The sequence below is a fragment of the Vanessa tameamea genome, chromosome 7, assembly GCF_037043105.1.
Source record: "Vanessa tameamea isolate UH-Manoa-2023 chromosome 7, ilVanTame1 primary haplotype, whole genome shotgun sequence".
Lineage (NCBI taxonomy): Eukaryota > Metazoa > Arthropoda > Insecta > Lepidoptera > Nymphalidae > Vanessa > Vanessa tameamea.
The window spans coordinates 2323684-2344145 of record NC_087315.1 but is presented as its reverse complement, the minus strand read 5'-3'; the positions used below and the strand labels follow the sequence as shown (position 1 = coordinate 2344145).

The window sequence follows — 20462 nt, the reverse complement described above, 5'->3', positions numbered from 1 at the left end:
TGGTATTCGACCAGACGACGTTTTGAGATGTTATCATAATGTAAACTCTATCAAAATCTAATCAACAAGATATTGTACACATTGATGAATGTCTTTTCTTTTTAAATTTTCGCTTTTATTTGTGCCGAGAGGGCACAGATTATTACGTCAATGTCACGTGCGCTGGAGAAGATAAGTATAGAAAAGTTGCAATGAAGTTCAAAGTTTAATAGCTGATGTTAATTGCCAACCAATTAAGCGTGTTTTTTTTTTCTACAGTATCGAGTAATACCTAGTAACAAGTGTGACCTCGCGTTGAGGAGAATGTAATAAAAGTTTACTAGTACAAATTACACTTTATCTTATTTACGAAATAAATAATCGCTCAATTCATTTTTTTATAATTTCTTTTGTTTATTTTAAATATAAATTGAAATTCAAATGGTTCATATTATATATAATCACGGCTTAAACAAAAAATTGCTTAGAATTTTTACTTCGGAATATACAATGTTACTTTTAAACAACAACAGTATCAAAGTTCGAACAGTTTTAGTTACAGGGTGATTTATATGTATGTTCTAATAGTTGCTTATAATAACTATTATTAAAACTATTATAAAAACAAACATAAAACTAAATGATTTGTATACAATATTTCAGAAAGGTTTGTCGTTCGAAATCGCATCGCAGCTATAAGCGTATTGCATCCCGCCGTTTTTTTTTTTTTTTTTTTTATCTCGTAGGTGGCAGACGAGCAGGAGGCTCACCTGATGGAAAGTGACTACCACCGCCCATGGACATATGCAACACCGGGGGGCTTGCAGGTGCGTTGCCGGCCTTTCAGGAAAGAGTACGCTCTTTTCTTGAAGGTTCCCAAGTCGTATCGGTTCGGAAAAACCGTCGGAGAAAGCTGGTTCCACAGATTCCGATTCCGTATTGTTTTTTGATTAAGACATGCATCTAACCGTACCCACATAAATACTTATATAGTTCTGTTTAATCAAGCGTCAGAAAGGCATTGGCTTTACGGCCGCCCTGCGAATTAAAAGTCGCGAACTCGATCCTGATTCCTTGAGCTATGTTCGATATATAACAAGTTAGACGGAAGTTCGAATACGCCTAATCGTTGTTTCTATGAAACAATTATTCGGTATATAATCAGTTAATATTTCAAATTACCAAATATCCGATCGCATACAATTAACCCGCAAAGGACTGTATAAAGTATATTTAATTTAGTCTATTTTGAATGTTAATTTGCTGTTTTTATGCAAACATTCAAATTGTGTTAGATTTAAACAATTCATTTATTCAAGTACCTATATGGTTATTAGAATTATTGTTCATTACGTTTTTATTCGGTTACGCCAACTTCGATTTCGATAAAGCTATTTCAGCTTCCTTGTACAGTCGAATTGACCAACATTGTGGTTATTAATTACTTATGACTTTAGGAAATGATTTAATACTCCATACAAAGAACACTGCTGGACAAAGTATGTATAAACTTGAAATTTGGCAGGTAGGTTCCTTATAGACATCAAGACCACTCAACCCCTAAGTGGGTAAACGGGGGTTGTATGTTTGTAATTTATAAATGTTGCGCGGATAAAGACACAGGTTAAGCTAGTATTTCATATCATTTTATTAATCATCGTTCCTAAACTTCGGATTCGCGTCTTCCAGGAGGCCAGCTAGCTGTTAGATATGGGTTAAAGCAATTTCAAAAACCATATGCGAAATTGTTATATTTATTTAATTTATTAAATTGTAATCAATACAATATAAAATATTATGCTCTAAATGTGAAATTAACTCTGGGTGAAGATGGTTATACTAAGAAATATATGTAGGTACATGTGACCGCAAATCAGAAACTATTCGTGATACCTTATTTATTGAATCGTGTTCATCTTATTTTCATTATTTATGGTAAAATTAACCCGTCAGAACAGAAGAGAGACCGGACAGAATTGTAACTTAATTTCTATAACACGGCGTTTAATATTTTAATAGCATATTTTTTTAATAATATTTAATAGTCTCCACATTTTGATTCACATTTTGTACGTGTGTGTGAATTTGTGTGTGTGTGCGTGAAAAATTAAAAATAAAAGGTTTTCGAGAGAAAGGTTTGAAGAACATTCCTATCTGCTAAGAAAACACAAATTAAAGACATGAAAACGCTGTGGTTCGTGCTCGTGTTCGAATCTAGAATATTCGGCTAACATTCAAATGTTTTAAACGCTGATCCTTCTTGGATCTTACTCATAACGACAACTGATGATATCAACTACAAAGCAATCTCATCTAACGCATAATTGCATTATGAATAGTGTAGTATCCATCTAACTCGTCAATACACAAATAGGCAAGTGCCCCGTCTCCCTCCGGACTTGCCTCCTCCTACCAACGTCTATGGTCGAGTCGACTTCTTAATTTTTTTAAGTGTTGACATTACAAATAACTTTTCGGTACACATAACTTTTCTATACCTCCCCTATGCCCAGTCTTAGTGATATATATTCATAGAATACTTATTAATAAATTAATCACTTATATTGAGGTTAAATCTATATTGAAGGAACATCTAAGAAGGAAGAGCCGAGATGGCCCAGTGGTTAGAACGCGTGCATCTTAACCGATGATTTCGGGTTCAAACCCAGGCAGGCACCACTGAATTATCATGTGCTTAATTTGTGTTTATAATTCATTTCGTGCTCGGCGGTGAAGGAAAACATCGTGAGAAAACCTGCATGTGTCTAATTTCTATTTCTTAATTTATTCTTCTTTCACATGTGCATTCCACACACCCGCATTGGAGTAGCGTGGTGAAATATGCTCCAAACCTTCTCCTCAAAGGGAGAGGAGGCCTTCGCCCAGCAGTGGAAAATTTACAGGCTGCTAATGTAAAATGTAATGAAGGAACATCTATACTAATTTTATAAATGCAAAAGTTACTCTGTCTGTCTGTTGTTCTTTCACGGCCAAAACCACTGAACCGAATTTGATAAAAATTTGAAACCCAAGGAAGAACATAGGTGAGGAACATATGCCTACCACGTGGCGACTAACCATTAAAACGCTAACGAAGCCGCATTATTTTAATTAACAAGCTTTATTGATTTGAGTTCCCGATATTCGAGTTAGACTATTGTGTTTTATAGCTCGGTTCGGCGTTCAGAAAATGTAAAATAGAAGATGATTATGTATAATGTAAATTAATTATAATATGTATATCACATGAATTTCTATAAATATATCAGTGTAAAATTTAAATTTAATAAATTGTCAAAATATGGTGAACGGGGACTCAACTTACGGTGAAACGTATAAAATTTCTATAGTTGCTATCATCCGGCTAACCTAACCTAGGTTAGAGTTTCTATAAAGTTAAGATAAAAAAAGCGTTGACTTAGAGTTCAATATAGACTTATTTATTGATTTCTAAGCAGAAAATATTAAAAAAATATTGTACTTTACTGACATAGTGTGTAATTAAAATAGTGATAGTGGACAAGAGTAACTACTGAGTTTCGTGCTGGTTCTTCTCGGTAGAAATAACTTTCCGAACCAGTGATAGCTTTAATTTAACTCAACACTGTAACTTTACGTTCCAAAAATTCTTTATGAGCCCACCTGAATAAATAACATTTTGATTTTAATTTTTGATTTTAACTCAATCTTACTTTGGTCAATTATAATTACGAAAATCAAAACATTAAATTGTAAATAGTTTGTTACGGTTCTCAATCTTTCGACAGCTCACAATCTCGCGAGATAGATTATAAACTAATGGTATTTAGAACTTTACTTTGACATACTTCATACAACCCACCTACGGATATAATGACATAGATGGAAAATACGTTACATACGGATGCAAATCTTTTATATATCGATAAGTAACAACCTACAATTGACCCTCCTCTCTTCAAAAGGAGACAGTTTGAAGCTTATTCCAGCACGTTGCAAATACACGGCAAATTCGTTGGTCACGATGGTTTCCTATACCACCGAAATAAGCTTATTAATAAACACAATTAAAGCAAACGAAATCTTAGTGGTTACAGATTTGAACAGGCCATTTTCAGTTAAGACTTAAATTATTTAACTACTAGGGCATCATAAATTGAATTTAATTTCATCTATCTGTACTTGATTACTGATAAGTAAATATCAAAATTGCAATTACGTTATAAGGCTACATATTTGATTATCAGTAATTATCAACAATTATACGCATCGCCGATATACCGGTACTTATTTCGTCAAGACAATTTCCATTCGAATAGTTTTTTTTTGCATAAAATATATACATCGCTTGAAACCTTGACGCTTTTCGTTTTCAACAACAAAATTGTAATGTGATTACATTGTAATATTTGTTTATTGTATTTATGTCGCTAACTGTCTTGATGTGTTACTAATAGAGGTTCAAGTGGACTGAAACATTTCATCTTTAGTAATCGGAAGTATGTCTTCGCATAACTTTTAAAAACTACGATATTTATTCAAAGTTACTTACTTGGGTCAGGTTAGCCTTTGCGAGTTCATCTAAACGCAATACATGACGGTTTAGTCCAGTTTTTACTGAGATTTGGTATAAAATTTGTTTGATAGCAGCCACAGCTAGTATCGGAATACTTGGCGTTGATATTTCGAGCCTCGTTCAGTTCCGCGGTCAATTAGAAGGCAAAGCCAAATTGGCATCAAAAAAGCTCGGTGTGCTCAGCAAGGCAATACAAACAGTATTTCACATCGGCCCATCGCCTAAGACTATTCAAGTCCAGTCCGAAAATCCACAACAGCACGATTGTTAAGACATTTTCTGCCTCGCACAACCACTCTGTGGAACCAGCTTTCGCCGGCGGTTTTTCCAAACCGATACGACTTGGAAACTTTAAAAAAAAGAGCGTACTCCTTCCTAAAAGGCCGGCAAGCTATAGTCTTTTGTTAACGCCTAACAACGTGTATGCAAATCCATAATGATCGGTTTCGTAATTTAGAAGTGAAAGCGTAAGGACGAACTCACTTCTCCTGAATGTATGATATTAGTTGGTTTCACCTCCTTGATTTAGATAATAAATAATTAGATAAACATCAATTATTATTAAGATAACGTATAAGAACAATCACAAAAATATTTACAACTTAATTTTATTACGCTCAATATATTTACAAAGTGGACTGAAAACAAACATTCAACATTAATAGGGCGAGGGACTTTAGGAGGGAGAACGTCATATACGGAATGGAGGAGTTCGGGGCAAGAAAACAGTATATGGGATAAGGAACCTTCGTCTAGGCCACATTAGTATATAAAGTGTTTTGTTTATTTATTTATTGAAAAAGTTACTTAACTTATCATTAAACACTTAAAATTTATATCTGATGTGGGTAACATTCAAAGTGATACGTCTTTAAAGGTGTAAACACTATGCTTAGGTAAGAAAATAGCCCAAGGTAACAATATAAACCATTTTTATTTCAAAGTAAAAATCATCGTATAGATAACGAAGCATTCCGAAAAAAGAAACTGCTGTTTTTTTGTATTAATATATATTTTTTTTATTATTGTTTAAGTTTTATTTTATTATTTGAAACGGATCGACTGCCATCGTTTCATTTCGAATGTGTAACAATAACTATTACAATTCGCAGTTAGTACCACAGATAACTATTTGCACTGGCAAGCTATGTTTTTGTTTTTAATTGGTGGGCACACTGGTGCCTGCCAATGAAAAACAAAAACATAGCTTAATTTAAATAGTATTTTTACAAAAAATACAAAAAAAAGTTCTGTTGCGATGGCTCCATTCCATATTGCCGGAAACCACGCGGTAATATTTATAAACATTTGAACGTTTAAATATAAATAACAAATGCTGATTACTTATTAGTCGAACTTTATCAATTTTTTAATGATTTTTATCACAATCGGAATACTAATTGCGATTTGTTAAGTGAAATTTTCAATTATTACACAATATTTTTGACTATGTTATTTTTAATTAAATCGCTGAATGTGAAATGAAATTCAAAACACAAACGTAGCGAAAGCAGGTAATTAAAAAGAACTATACTGATCATACTTCAAAATATGACATGAATAGAAAATATTCCTACGTCCTTGACGAAACACATTTGTTTACCGATTTGTTATCAACGTGCTATCAGCATCTTGTCGGTATTACGTGTTATCAAACCGTTTTGTTTATCTAACATGTATAGAAGTCATGGCCGGACGAGTGAGTGTTGGTTGGATTTAAAAGTAGTTTAGGTTGAAGAAAGTATCTGCGAAATTCAACAAACTAGGTCATTGATCTGAGTCATTTTTTTTTTTTCATATCATTATGTGAAGTGAGCATTTTTGAATAAAGAATATGTTATGCAATATAATATGGTCATCATTGTTTTAATTAACCTTATTGGTGACAAGGATAATACCTATTTTAGATTTAATTTAATTTTATATTAACATATAGATCAAGAACTTATAAAAATGCTAACATTCGATAGTAGCAAGTATGCTAGCTTCATAGTCCCCATTGAATAGCAATTCCATTAACCTGGACGAATAAACGAATCCATTACCCTTTAAAAAGTATCATTATTAATTTAATGAGACGTGTAATTTGTCGGCATTTCTTCTTCCTAGTCGTTTCCTCATTACTGAGGGTCGTGACCACCATGCGTGTGGCTCTCCTGTACACTTCGCAGGCATTCCTATTCTGTGCCATTCGTAGGCAAGCCTGTGCACTGGAACCTGTAGGCACCTTTACTGTGTCTATCCACCGGGATCTTCTATCTTCCTCTACCTCTCTTCCCCTCCACGTGACCAACCATTATAAGTTTTTACAGTCTGTCCTCCTGCCTAGCCACATGGCCAAAGAAACGAAGTACGCGTTGAGTAGTAATGTCGGCATTTAGTTGACAGTTATTTAATTAAATAATTTAAATAACTTAATATTTTTACAATTTTCCCCAATATCATATCAATATCCACAGTGATTAAAATACCGTAATATCAGAACAATAGATACGAAACTTAAAATACTTACTGTCGTAATAAAATGAAACGGAGTTATCTAAAATCTAGTCATATAATATTGTAAATTGTTGTTAGCTTTCCCTATTTATTATTACCTTGTTAAGTATTATGGTATTTGTTTATTATGTGTGTCTTACTTAATATCCGATATCAAGTTTTTGTTTTTTTTTTTTTTTAATAACTTTTTAATAGCATATTATATTATTATATATATTTAAAAGTTTCTTGTATGATGAAATTACTAAAACACTATGTATATATTTTTTTTATTAAATAATCCGCTTTCACTGGCGTTATTTGTCCAGAAATCCTCGATATCTTTCGGGAAGATATCTGTTTCCATTGTCACTGAACGATTTTAATTTACGTCACAGTCAATGACATTGAGGATTCCTCAATAAAATAAGGAAGTGAAACTAGATTATGTCAATAAAATATACTTTAAGCTCTAAAGGCTAATTAAGAAGTAAAATATTTAACAATTCTTTGTAATATATAAAATGCTGTTTAGCATTTCTGTTTATGGTCAGTAAGTATTTTAAGCAATACAAAGTGTGCATAATTTGTTATCATTATGTATCTATGTGTCAATAATATCTGTCGGCTTTCAGTTGAATGTATCAAGGACAAAAATATTTGAGCTATTAATAGTAAAATACCTTTCACTTGTTGCAAAAATATTATTAGACAGTTGATAAGTAAACGCATATTTTTACAGGAAAACCTTTAAAAAAAATCCTTAACCAATGAATTGCAATTTTTCATTATAGCAAAATTTATGGCAAAGGCACAAAACAAACCGCCAATAATTACTTTGTGCCATTTTATATTGTTCCCGATGTTAAGAGAAAGTAAGAAATAAAAAAATTATCACAATTTTCTTAACACTGGATAGATAACTAGATAAAGATAAAAACGTGTTTAATATTGTAGTGTGGGAGGTTGATTTATAGTCAAACTACTGTCAACATTATTTTTATTGCAAATGAAAATTTAATTTCAATATTTAAAAAAATCTTACCTATCGACTTAAAAATTTAAAGAATAAACAGTATACGTACATCATCCTTCGATTTAGTAGCATTATTATTTTATATTAAGTAAATAAACAAAAACTAATTTTATCAGTGAGCGAGTAATTTTTAACTGCACAATATAAATCTCTATTACAAGGAACGAATGACAGTTCGTCTAGAATTAGCGATAGTATATTATATATTTACTTAGGTTGCAATATTTATGTACTTGCGATTAAAGACTTAAATATATTTAACTAGTTCGTTGAGTCTAATAGTTTAGCTGGCTGTAATATAAGCCCCGAGGAAATTCTTTAAAGATCTATGCATACATAAGGACAGACAGCGGTAAACGACTTTGTTTTGTTTCACTTGGTGGTAGGGCTTTGTGTAGTGTGGTACCAGACACTCATCTGGGTAGTTAACAGATACTCATCAGATAGTATACTGTCAAACAGCAGTACTCAGTATTGTTGCGTTCCGGCTTGTAAGGTGAGTGAGTCAGTGTAACTACAGGCACAAGGGACATAACACCTCACCACCACCAACACCACCAACTGCACATATGTCATATGACAATTGTCGATGTAAGGGATGGTTAATATTTCTCACAGCACCATTGTCTGTGGGTGATGGTGAACCCTTACCATTAGGTGGCCCATTTGCTCGTCAGCCAAACGATATCTTAAAAAAGAAATCCAGGAAGTAGCTTTAATATTGGTATCCTGGGATCTACCTGGAAGGTTATTGTAACACAAGTATATAAAATAAAAAATAAATATACATATAATTTACAAAATTAAAAGGTCTAAAATGAAGTTTTATTTTTCATGTAACCCAATACAAAAGCAAGTTTCGGGCATGGCCTAGTTCGTAACAGACCTTGAAACACGATATACAGGCTAATATTCAAGGTATAACTTCGTGTAGAGGTGTCCAATTTAATAATAGGAATTTATTTAACCCGAACTGATTTGGTTGAACTGAATTTTCGAAATGTTTTTTTTTTAAATACCATGCGCTCACAGACATTTATCTAAATCTATATTTGTCTAAATAAAGCCTTTAATAATTAGTATATTACACGATTGATCACCACAGGACTAATGGACTTTGTTTGTTCAAAGGCCAAAATATATTTTATGAAAATGACGATTATCACATGACCAACAATTGATGATTGGAACATGACGTCGACAATCGCTTATTTTTAAACGATCTTTCTCTTAGGCATTATCTTTTGAACAATTAAAGGAAGATTATTTGAAGGCAGTTAAGAATCTTCGAATCTTTCAAAGAAGGCTCTTTGTCTAGCCCGTAGACAAAACGACTATTGACTGTTTACCCTTGAAGGTAGCGCAAATAAAAAAACCGTCTTCGCCGACGAAGAATGTTGATATATAGTGGAACTCGATCTTCAATCTTTTGTATGCTATAACTTTCTTTATTATTCAAATAAAACTTAGTTTAATTGCCAGCAAAAAAAATATTAATAATAGAGGTTGAATAATCAACCTCCTTTATTAAATATAGCACTTTAGGATGTGTGCACGTTTTCTTTGCTTTACGAGTCTTTAACAAAATAGTATTTTTGACAAGAGACTACAAGATACCATCAAAGGTCTGTTTTAAAATATTATATCTATTAATGGTAACTAGAAGGTAAAAGTTGAGTTTTTTATATTTTTTAATAAATGTACTCTTTAATGTTAATCCCGCCTTGCCATTGTTGGTTTGGTTTGAATATAAAAATATTTATATAGCATATAACTTTAATGCATTTTTAATGCCAGTATTCTCATAACCGATGATAACAGATGAAAACAAAGTTAATGGCCGTTCGAATGAAAAGCAATTTTCTAAAAAAAACTTATTAGTGATACTACGAGTAGTTGCAGAAAAATTATACTTAAATTATTTTTCCTCGTATCTATTAAATTGTTTGTTTTGTTTTTTTTTTTAAATATACCGCTTAAAAATCGTTTCTAAATCGACGCGAAAATTTAATAACGCTTGTAATGGACACAAAAATGTCAAATTTATTCTTATAACACCAATTTTACAATTTTATGTCTATTTAATTACATCGAACATTGTCGTATAAAAGTAAAAAGTATTTTTCATGTAATACAAGAAGGCCGACTTATGATCAGTGATCAGTGATTCTAATGGTCACTGCTTACAAAGATTAGTATTGTAGAAAACGTATATGCCCTGATAACCATCGGTTCGAAGGTTTTTGGACCGGTAACTGGCTACCTTGCCTTTCAAACCGACCGTAACAGTTCAAATTTTTGCTGTTTTGTACTAAAATATTTAGTGAATAGTTGGTACACATCAGAAATGACTGCACAAAACCCTATCAGACACCACTTAAAGCAATTCATCTGTTACGAATGTTTATGCAAACCTATATTATTAACATTATTCATAGACTTGACCCAAACAACAGTTCCGTCTTTATGTCAATCATATTATAATTGTCCGTCCTAGATAACAATTCTGAAGGCTAGAATCGGTCTAAATCCTGTTAGGGAGTCGAGACAGATTGTCGTTTTAATTTGAATTCAAAATTAATTACGTTATCAAGGCGTTTTCTTTCTGTAAGAACGAAATCGATACATAACACCGAGCACGATCGTGAAATGTCGTGAACTGTCAATGTCAGTATGTGACATTGACAGTTCTAATACTAATATTTAAAGGATCATCCCAGTAACAGAATTTTAAACGTAAATCATACGTATTATATTTCTCATAGACTATAAATAGGTATAGAAACGTATAACTTTTTTTTTTCTTGTCTATAAAGCAGACAGTGACTAAAATAATTATAACATTTAATACGTACAACAAAATAACGACACGCCGTTCAACGTTCAACATTTCACGAAAGAGATACAAAGTGAGTTATAACAGAATAGTACAGCTGATATAATATTTAATACTATTTTTTATATAACATTATTTAAATAAAGACTTTTATACACCTTATCGTTGTTTCGATTTTTGCGAAAAGAGAATGAATTTTGATAAAACTTGCTAATTAACACTTAGGCTTCACTAAGATTGATAAATACTGATTGAAGTCTTGACAAATTTCCAATTAATGTCGCGAATATGATACAATTATATACTGATTCAATTTATTATATCAACGATATCTTACACTCCTATATAACCATATAACTCGTTCATTCATTTTGTTACTACACTGTCGACACGTGCTGGTGTATACTATGTTTGTCTGTCAGATTTTAAAGTATGAAGCAAACTTGAACCTCAAGGAGCTTCCTTGCACCTAGGTTATTTTTTTATACCACCCCTAACACTAGGGCAAAGCCGTAAGCGGAAACTAGTTTTTAATAAAAACAGTAATTAATTTACTAACCGGCAAAACAATCGATAAAATATTTAAAAAATATTTATGTTATCAAAGTCGTTAAGAAAAATAATTTAATCATGGCTTTCCTTAATCAGGCTTCAAGCGTATCCGCGTTGGACACGAATTGAACGGCTAGGCCCTGTCAAGGACGTGTCACTATATTATAAGAAATTCGTCCTTAAAAACGAAACAATAAACGTTATAATTCCGTAGCAATACCCTATAACAATCACACTAGACTAAATAACTCATACGCGTAAAGGAATTTAATTCTTAAGCTCGTAGTAAAAGATTCAAAATTCCCTGGCACATTTTTGGAATAGTAGTGCTAATTTATTTGCAGTTTACGAGTGTTTTCTCCTTGGTTTGTACTTTGATAGAGCCTGACAGAGCTTTGTTCCCGGATATTCAAAGGCCGAAAACTGGCTTTAGATTATATTAAACGCGGTGTGAGCGGTTTTATTTGTGTTAAGTTTGTATTATTTTATACCCGTTGCCATACTGGATATGCACTTGTTTACATTGTGTTCATTTATTTGACGTTTATTGTTACTGCTTTGCTCTCTATGGTAATATTGAGTTATAAAGCATATAAGGTACTTCAATTAGGGAATAATATTTCATCAAATCGTATCAACAGTTCCTTAGGTAACGCTAACCGAATTACCACTACGGCGACCAACCCGTAGGACTTCGTAAAAGTCAATCTGGGTGAGCCCTCTATGAAACCACCAAGTGCTTACCTCTGGTGTTTTCTAATATAAGCAAATTTAATATTAAGTCTAGATTTTGGTTGATTATAAATTAAACTACAGTGATTAAGCGTAACCTATGAAATTAATTTGATAAGGTTATAATTACGAAAATATTTCATATTTTTATAGCGTCTTTATTATACTTATAACATGAGTTGTTTATCAACTGTTACCAAACATATTTATAAGCATTTTCCCATAACAACATACATAGTAATTTATTGCGATAAAGTCGTTCGTCTGTCGTAAGAAGGAACTTGAGTACAAAGCAATGTGTTATCTGCGTATATTGAAATGTACGCGTTTCTTGCGTAACGTAAAAACCGTGACGAAATAAAATTAATTTAGATTTTTTAATATATTTAATTAATTTTCGTACATTATTAAAAACTGGTAATATTATTTATAATGTCTTTATTAACAATAGTTATCTACTAAATAATAGGGCGGTTTGAATAATTATAATATATTTATACGAAAGGGTTATAATTTTAATTGTATATATTGAATACATGTCATTGCATTAATTATTTTTTTATTTTAATATTGATACTTATCTAAGCAGATTTTCCGTGTCATGTTATCACCTATAGGTCACCTGGTTGGACGTGATCACCACTGCCTTTGACATTGGTACTGTGAGAAATATAAACGATTCTTATCGTGAATACAGCGCCGACCTCGGAATTAAAAATGTTATTAAGTCTTTAGTGTAATCACTCTAGCTATTTCATCCTTCTAAACGTAGCCGAATAACTAATGAAAAGGTACCCGCTCATATGGGCCTGGGCAAAGCCGTAGGTTTACTGTTGCTTAGTGGGAATATTCTTATATAAAATAAAACAGTGGAATAATCCATTCCAAACCGGTAGTCACTATCTCGTACGTTCAATATATCTCGTAAAATTACAGTTAAAAGTGTTAACTCGTAAGAGCCTACTTGAACGAAGTTGTTTTGCGTCGCTTACAGTAGAGTGAACTGGCAGAAATCGTCTCGTGAGGAAGAAGCATTATGCCCCCTTGATGAAACTTTTCCATCTCTTTCTCTCTTTCTCTCTCTCTCTCTCTCTCTGCTTTATTTAGTTTAATACATCAGTTATTATATAGATAATTAATAAAATATTTAAGGAACAATAATAATAATTAATTGACGACCGTGGTCCGTGGTCGAGTAGTGTGTACACCGATTTTCATGGGTACGCCACTCCGAGATCCCGGGTTCGAGTCCCGGCCGAGTCGATGTAGAAAAAGTTCATTAGTTTTCTAAGTTGTCTCGGATCTGGATGTTTGTGGTACCGTCGTTACTTCTGATTTTCCATTATACAAGTGCTTTAGCTACTTACATTGGGATCAGAGTAATATATATGATGTTGTCCAATATTTATATATTTATACATATTTATAATTAAATTATGTTTCATCAAACATCACCGTATTTAAAATTAACTTCACGCTACACCTGCGAAATCAATCAAAGTAAATAAATACCACTAAAATAATTTTAGAATAACATAATTCACCTTGACTGAACAGTGACCTACTTTTTAATCCGATTCTACTTTCGTTTTCGACACGGGCCATGGTCATATCGTAGGTCATATCCGAATGGACGATACATCCTTTTAAACGTTTAATTCCTTTATTATCTGTGGAATTATTAACATCGAGGTATTCATTTAGGAGCTCAATTAAAAGTTATGGCCTTATTGTTAGATGATGTGAATTTTAACCGAAAATTGTGTGTTCGAACCCAAGCCAGCGAAGATTTTAATTGCTTAATTTGGGCTTAATCTTCTGCTTAATGGTAAAACATTGAAAAGAATCGTGCGTACGTAGGATGAAATTCTGCCACATGTGTATTCAAACAGTCCGCGTTGAAGCAACGTGTTGCCATAAGCCTAATCTTCTCCTCATAAAGGAGTCATTGGCCCAATAGTGGGTTATATAAGTACAGACTTGTCACTTTATAATTAAGACTAAAATCTGTATTAATCGTGACTAGAATACAAGCAGAGTATCCCCTATCTCTAGGCATAAAGAATACACGACCTCTTGTTAGCAGTAGAGACAACGACGGAATTGTAGTGTTTTTTTTTATTTTATTCGATACTCACGACACAAAGACACAATATGGAATTATAGACGAATACTTGCGTCGTGTGCCCGCTTTCGCATTTTCCAATGCGGCTCTTACGCATTTTTTCGTGATAGGAGACAAGGCCACCGACGTGTCATTTACCGTGTCACGATAGTGTTCGTAACCATTCCCTTGGAATTATCAAAACATCCATAGATTTAACACGTAGCTTAAAATTTTATTTAATATGAAAGAAATGGTTTTATTATTTTGTTAGGACATTATTTTATATGCTATAATATGATGGGAACACAGTATATATGATGAGTAAATTTAAAAATATAAGGGCATAAATTACCAGGGCTCACCAGTGCCGGTAAAGGGATCTGTGTTCAGCATTATGCAGAGTTTCTTAAAGAGATTATTTAATGACATCATTCTACGCATTAAAGTTATTAATAATAGATAATATAAGAATAATTACCAATGTCTATTGGCAGTGATGACCTATCAACTAATTCCTTTATCCATGTGCTTTAGAATTAAAAATAAAAAAAAACGTTCGTACTAAATACTCGATATGATAAATAATTTTCTGTAACTTCCGAGTGTTGACGAAGAAGAAGAAAATTAATTAATAAAAAAAAAAAAATTAAAAAAAAGAATATGTGATAATTGTTTAGTAATTACGTTTGTACATTATTACATATATTGTACAGAACTCTTGGAATGCAATAAAAAACAGGATGCTCCTTGTATTTATAACTTATAAAAATATATAATTCATATTTTTTCATTTTGCATATTAAATTATATCCATACTTCCGTATTCTACAGTAACATTCCTTAGCAATTTAAGTAACTGAAAGCATTTCTATAAATTTTCTAGATTATTGTATGAAGGCTGATATATAAAATAATATTTATACAGTAGTTTTTTGAAACGAACATTAATTTTTTTTTAATGAAGTACATAACTAAAAAAACAATGACCATTTGTATACCATTTATACTATGACCATTATATACTACAATACATATATTATATGTTTGTTAAAATACATTAAGTAGTCGATGTAAATAATTCTTATATAAGTCATCCGATAACCTGGTATGCATAATTACTTTATATAACAAGATTGCTAACTGACTAAAAGTTATTAACTGAGCATTCATAATTCATTTTAACTCTTCATTCAAAAACTTTGTTCATTAATCATATAAAAATGACAAACGAGAACAAAGAAACAATAAAACTAATTAATTGTTTATTTTTCTATTTGTTGTAGTCATAAAAACATTTAAAATAATTAAAGAAAAAATACCTACTGCAATTTTAAATGAATCGTGTACAAAGGAGAATTTCTTAACCGGTGAATACTGGCTGGGTTTAATACTCTTAAATATTTTGAAATTTAAATAAAGAACCATCATGTGATTGTACGTAGTATTCAGAAGAAGAAAAAACTACAACAATTATAAATGAGCTCAAAATAAATGCTTCTCGAATCTTCTAAAAGACCGACCAGTGACAGCTATGACGTGTGGCTGCCAGCCGCCAGGCCTATTGTCAATTGATAATCCCTAACAATATGTTTATACGTAATTGTGATATAATTGTCTTTCCTTCCGGTCGTTAAGCGAGTGTGAGGGTAGTGTCTGTGTACCCTTGTGCATTATAATATGATATGTCCAGTTTAATTGCTTGATATTGACCGTCGTTGCCGAAATCTATTAGGAAGTGATGAATATGATTAATTATAGCTCAAGTACAATTCAAAGTTGATTGTATAATTCCCTCAAATATTCACTCATCGCAAAATAATAAGTATTTGGAAGTAAACATTACAACGCATAGAATAAAAATACTTTTTTGCATTACAATTGTTTGGGCCTTGTAAGCATCAATCATATTGTCAACGGCTTTACAAAAATAAATCTTAAATACCATACGCACGTAAACAATTTTGACTTTTAAACATTTATTTTTCTTTTTAATCACGAGTAGTATGCCATAATTGTCATGACACTTTAAACACATGAATAATAAATAAACAATATATTTTAGTTTAAAAACTTTATGGTTTTAAAAAGAAGGCGCCTGCCGTATGAAAGGTACTTTGGTTTTCGCATTACGCGTTTCCCTCACGTGGAAGTGGGGAGGTATGTGTGACTCGCCGGTGCCCAGCACACCGATTGCGCCCCAGTACACCGGAAGATTCACTAAAAAAACAAGCAGTAACCTCTCCGTCTCTCGGTTCATCTTCAATGTTCTGTTACTTTGGTTTGGAATTACACCGGCTCACTCACTCCTCAAACCTAGCCAGAAAGGCATGCAGAATTTCTCACCATTCACTTGCCTTTATTTAAAGTCGTAAAGAGTTGTTTATTGCTTGATAAGTAAAAAAAAGTCATAACCTACTCAATGTCAAAATACGTAGATATTTGTTTATTTGAACAATTTACAGGTGTATTTAATTTTCTTCAAATATTGATCTGGGCTGTCAAATTTATTGTATGTCAATTAAATTTATATTTCATTAGTTCATTCTCCAGGATTCGTACGCTCGACCCTCATTTTAAAACCAAACATTCTAAACACTACTCTGTGACGGCCGTGTTGTGTAAGTCTAAAATAACCGTCGCACGCGCATAAAGGTTAAGGACATTAGTCACCATTTATTTAATAACTATAATACACACTTATTACTGTACTTATTAATATAATCTGTGCAAGGCTTACTGCCTCCAGCAAAAACACTTCAATAATTCCGATAAGAAGTTCCACTATTTTATTATAAAAGCCTAAAATACCATTTAAAACATTAAACTTGTATTTGCTGGCGATTATTTTACTGGCCAGATATTTATTTGCCAAGTAACGCTTTGTGCTGTGTAGTAAGCCAACGTAATAATAGATAATAGAAACATACCTAACAGTTTAGTTTGGCAGTGCCTTGGCAATGAAGCCGCTTTCAATGCCAATGAGCCAATGACCATCACAAACGTGACTTACTATCAGTTGACTAATCTGTTTTTCTCTCATTAATAAAATGATGAATAAATAAATTAATTAAAGCGCTAGGATATCAGCTTACGACGTATAAAGTTTTGCGTTAAAAATGTTCCACTCGAACGTTACATAAGGAAACGTTGCATTTAAATCTGACATTGAAATTTCACACCATTCATTTTATAGAAGTACACTGCTACCTTTTATTTGATTTCATAGATATTTATATAAAAACATTCCATGTTTTCTTTTTATTTCATGTACTGATTAAAATACAATAAAAAAAGCAATAAATAATCCATACAATTCATCTTTTGTTATAAGACAACAGTATGAATATTCAAATATATATACAAATAGTATTCGCAATGTACACAACTGTAATTATATGAAAAGATCTTAACAAGTATGAAACAGTCCTCTGACATTCATAATGTCTTGATATAATAATTACAATTGTTTTATTCACTCACTTGGTAGGTAACGTTTATTTTATATCAATGTATCGTACTGAGATAGCATATTGTTTTTATATACTAAAGTGTTTATTTATTACAAGTTGAGCCGTGATGGTCTGCGGTTACAAGATTGAATTTTAACCGACGATTCTGAGTTCAAACCAAAGCAAAGGAGAAAATAAGCTCAACAGATTTCATGTTCTTAATTTACTTATATATTTCTATTATACTTATTATTTATGACGTGCTCGGCGATGACGGAAAACATCGTGAGGAAACCTGTGGTGGATGAGAATCTGCCACGTGTATTCCAACCAGCATTGGAGTAGTGTGCTAGAGTAACCTTCTTCTAAAATGCAGGGCGACATCAACAGGCTGTTACTTACTTCTATGAGTTATCAATACGGGCGACCAAAATGAAGTTATCAAGAGCCGTATATATTCCTCACTATGTGCAAATTAAATAATTTGTTATATCTAGTAATTTACATATGAAGTGATTCGTCCTTGAGAAATCGCGAAGGATCTTCAAAAGATTTACTCCTTTTTAGAGAGAATCAGAATTGCAATTCAATGGCAAAATGCTGCTAGCATTCCTACCACCATTCCACGCGGTCAAGATTTGTGCATGAGTTATTTTTATTTTGATCTGTGTATATTGTTTTGAATTTTTATTTATATCATTCTAATGTTAGGTGAATTTGTTTATTCATCGTCAATTTTATTTGGTCGAACTATTTAACACATATAGTTTTCCTTACAAGGTAACTAGCTCAGCTTACGAAGTATAACGCTTTGTCTATAAAACGTTAGAATGACATCAAAATAAAAAATAAATAAAAAGTCAGTCTCATAGAGTCCAAAGATGTTTAAGATCATTGTTTTTATGAATGAATAAATATTTTAAAAATTTTTATGTTAGGTTAATTTGTTTCGCGGTAGCATGCGAAAGCGATCCTGTGGCGCCCATCGAAGGGATGGAGAGGGTACATACAGCTGGTTTTTTCGTGGGTAATCCGGTGTACTAGTCATTCTGGGAATTGGCAACTCCCACATACACCACTTCACGTGGGGGGAACGCGTAATACGTTTTTCCAGCGACAAAAAAAAGGTGAATTTGTTTCTTCATCGTTTTTTCGCCTTCAGTTAAGTTAAGTTTTTCCTTACTCTATACATATACCGACAGAATTGCAATTAAACCAGATCTTTACATGCACTCCATGGCACGGGAATGTTGGCCAGACTTGATCCGAGTGTCGTGATCTTCAATCCTTCAATCCTCTAATCCAGGCACTGAGCCAATTACGCTCAGCTATTTGATTCATCAAAAAGAATTCAAATTAACGAGCTGGACTGGATACAAAAAATTAGGACAAGTTTTAGATATATTCAAGGCTTCCGAAAGTCAGAAATATATTATAGATGTGTCAAATTTTTGTGCAATTTTGTACTTATTTAAAAAAAAAACGACTTATACTGTGTCAGAAGTTTTTTCAAAACCGGCTCACTTGGAACCGGTCACATATATAATAATCAAGAATACCCGGAGGTCACTCAGCGCGATAAAAGGATCCGATCCTTTCATTTTTCACTCTCAAAGATATAATATTTCACGTTTTCATTTTTAAATATACAAAATTATATTTACAATTAAAACGTGAATGTTGTTAGGTTAATCGTATAAATAAATGATTTTAATTGATTAATTAATCGAACTTCTATTTTATATCTTTCTTTTTTATAAAAAAATGGTTTTGCTTGTATTTAATTAAACTTTTTGTAAGGGGAATTCCCGTAATTTAAAGTAGTCTAACATTATCTAGCTTCATAGATTAGAAAATCTAATTACAAACTTATGAATATCATTTTATTCTGAACAAAAAATAAACTAATTATAGAGGTAACATTTAATGATTTTAGCGACAAAGTCTGTCTCATTTATTGTCTATTAGAATCCTGTTGCGTAGCGACACCTACGTCACCGTCTACGTAATATCCTAAAGGCTACGTGCACGTAGACCTACTCGTAAGATTGGGAGTAGTATAGGAGCTAACATTTTCTTGGTATTCGTTTTTATTGACCTTCAGTTTTAGTTTTGTTCTCATTTTAAAATCGTGTTAAATGTATTTGTAAAATGATAACTACACACCGAGTACTAGAGTCGACAAATACGTAGAATTAAACGAACTGTCAAGTCTCGAGCGAGATAGATATATAACGATTGATATTAAAACGAATGAGACAAAAGTTATAGCAACAAGTTGTGGGGGAAACGCGTTATCGCTAGTGACGTCACGACCCTTTCACTCGCGAGTCGCGACTCGCATTGAAGCCGGCGTTCGCTTTAGTCCGCGCGGCTCGGTCACTGCGTGAGTACGTCTCGCGCACTGTGTTCCTAAAGCAGACCACGCGATACTCGCTTAGAAATAAATAACTAACTTTTGAACTATCGTACGGGACATTATCGTTGCACGTAAACGGTCCATTCGGTCCTCCGTGTGTTAACTCCCGTAGTGATATCGGCCACGATGGGCGTAATCAAAGTGACTCCGGACACCGCGTCCCTCATCTCTGCCTGTGATATGCTCGACGATATGAAGGTAAAATCATGTGATGTCAGGGTATGGCTTGGGTCCAGCGGCGGTGTCGTGCTAAAGAAAAATTCTCGCTTTATTTAGCGTGCGTGGGTAGACCGGTGACTCGTCACGGGATCTCGCGTAA

The 20462-nt window shown here is 32.7% G+C and overlaps 1 protein-coding gene across 2 annotated transcripts in view; it reads left to right on the top strand.

Moving 5' to 3' along the window:
- The window catches only part of LOC113400755 (terminal nucleotidyltransferase 5C), a 217335-nt gene that overhangs the window by 179225 nt on the left and 17648 nt on the right, over positions 1-20462 (top strand). Inside the window, exon 1 of one of the 2 annotated variants that reach the window (XM_026640404.2) lies at positions 20064-20341. The exons of the other annotated variant lie outside the window; for it this stretch is intronic. Within the exon in view, the coding sequence (XP_026496189.1) occupies positions 20270-20341 (72 nt within the window). The 5' untranslated portion in view covers positions 20064-20269. Of the gene's footprint in view, positions 1-20063; positions 20342-20462 lie in introns of those variants that run through there. 2 annotated transcript variants of the gene reach the window in all.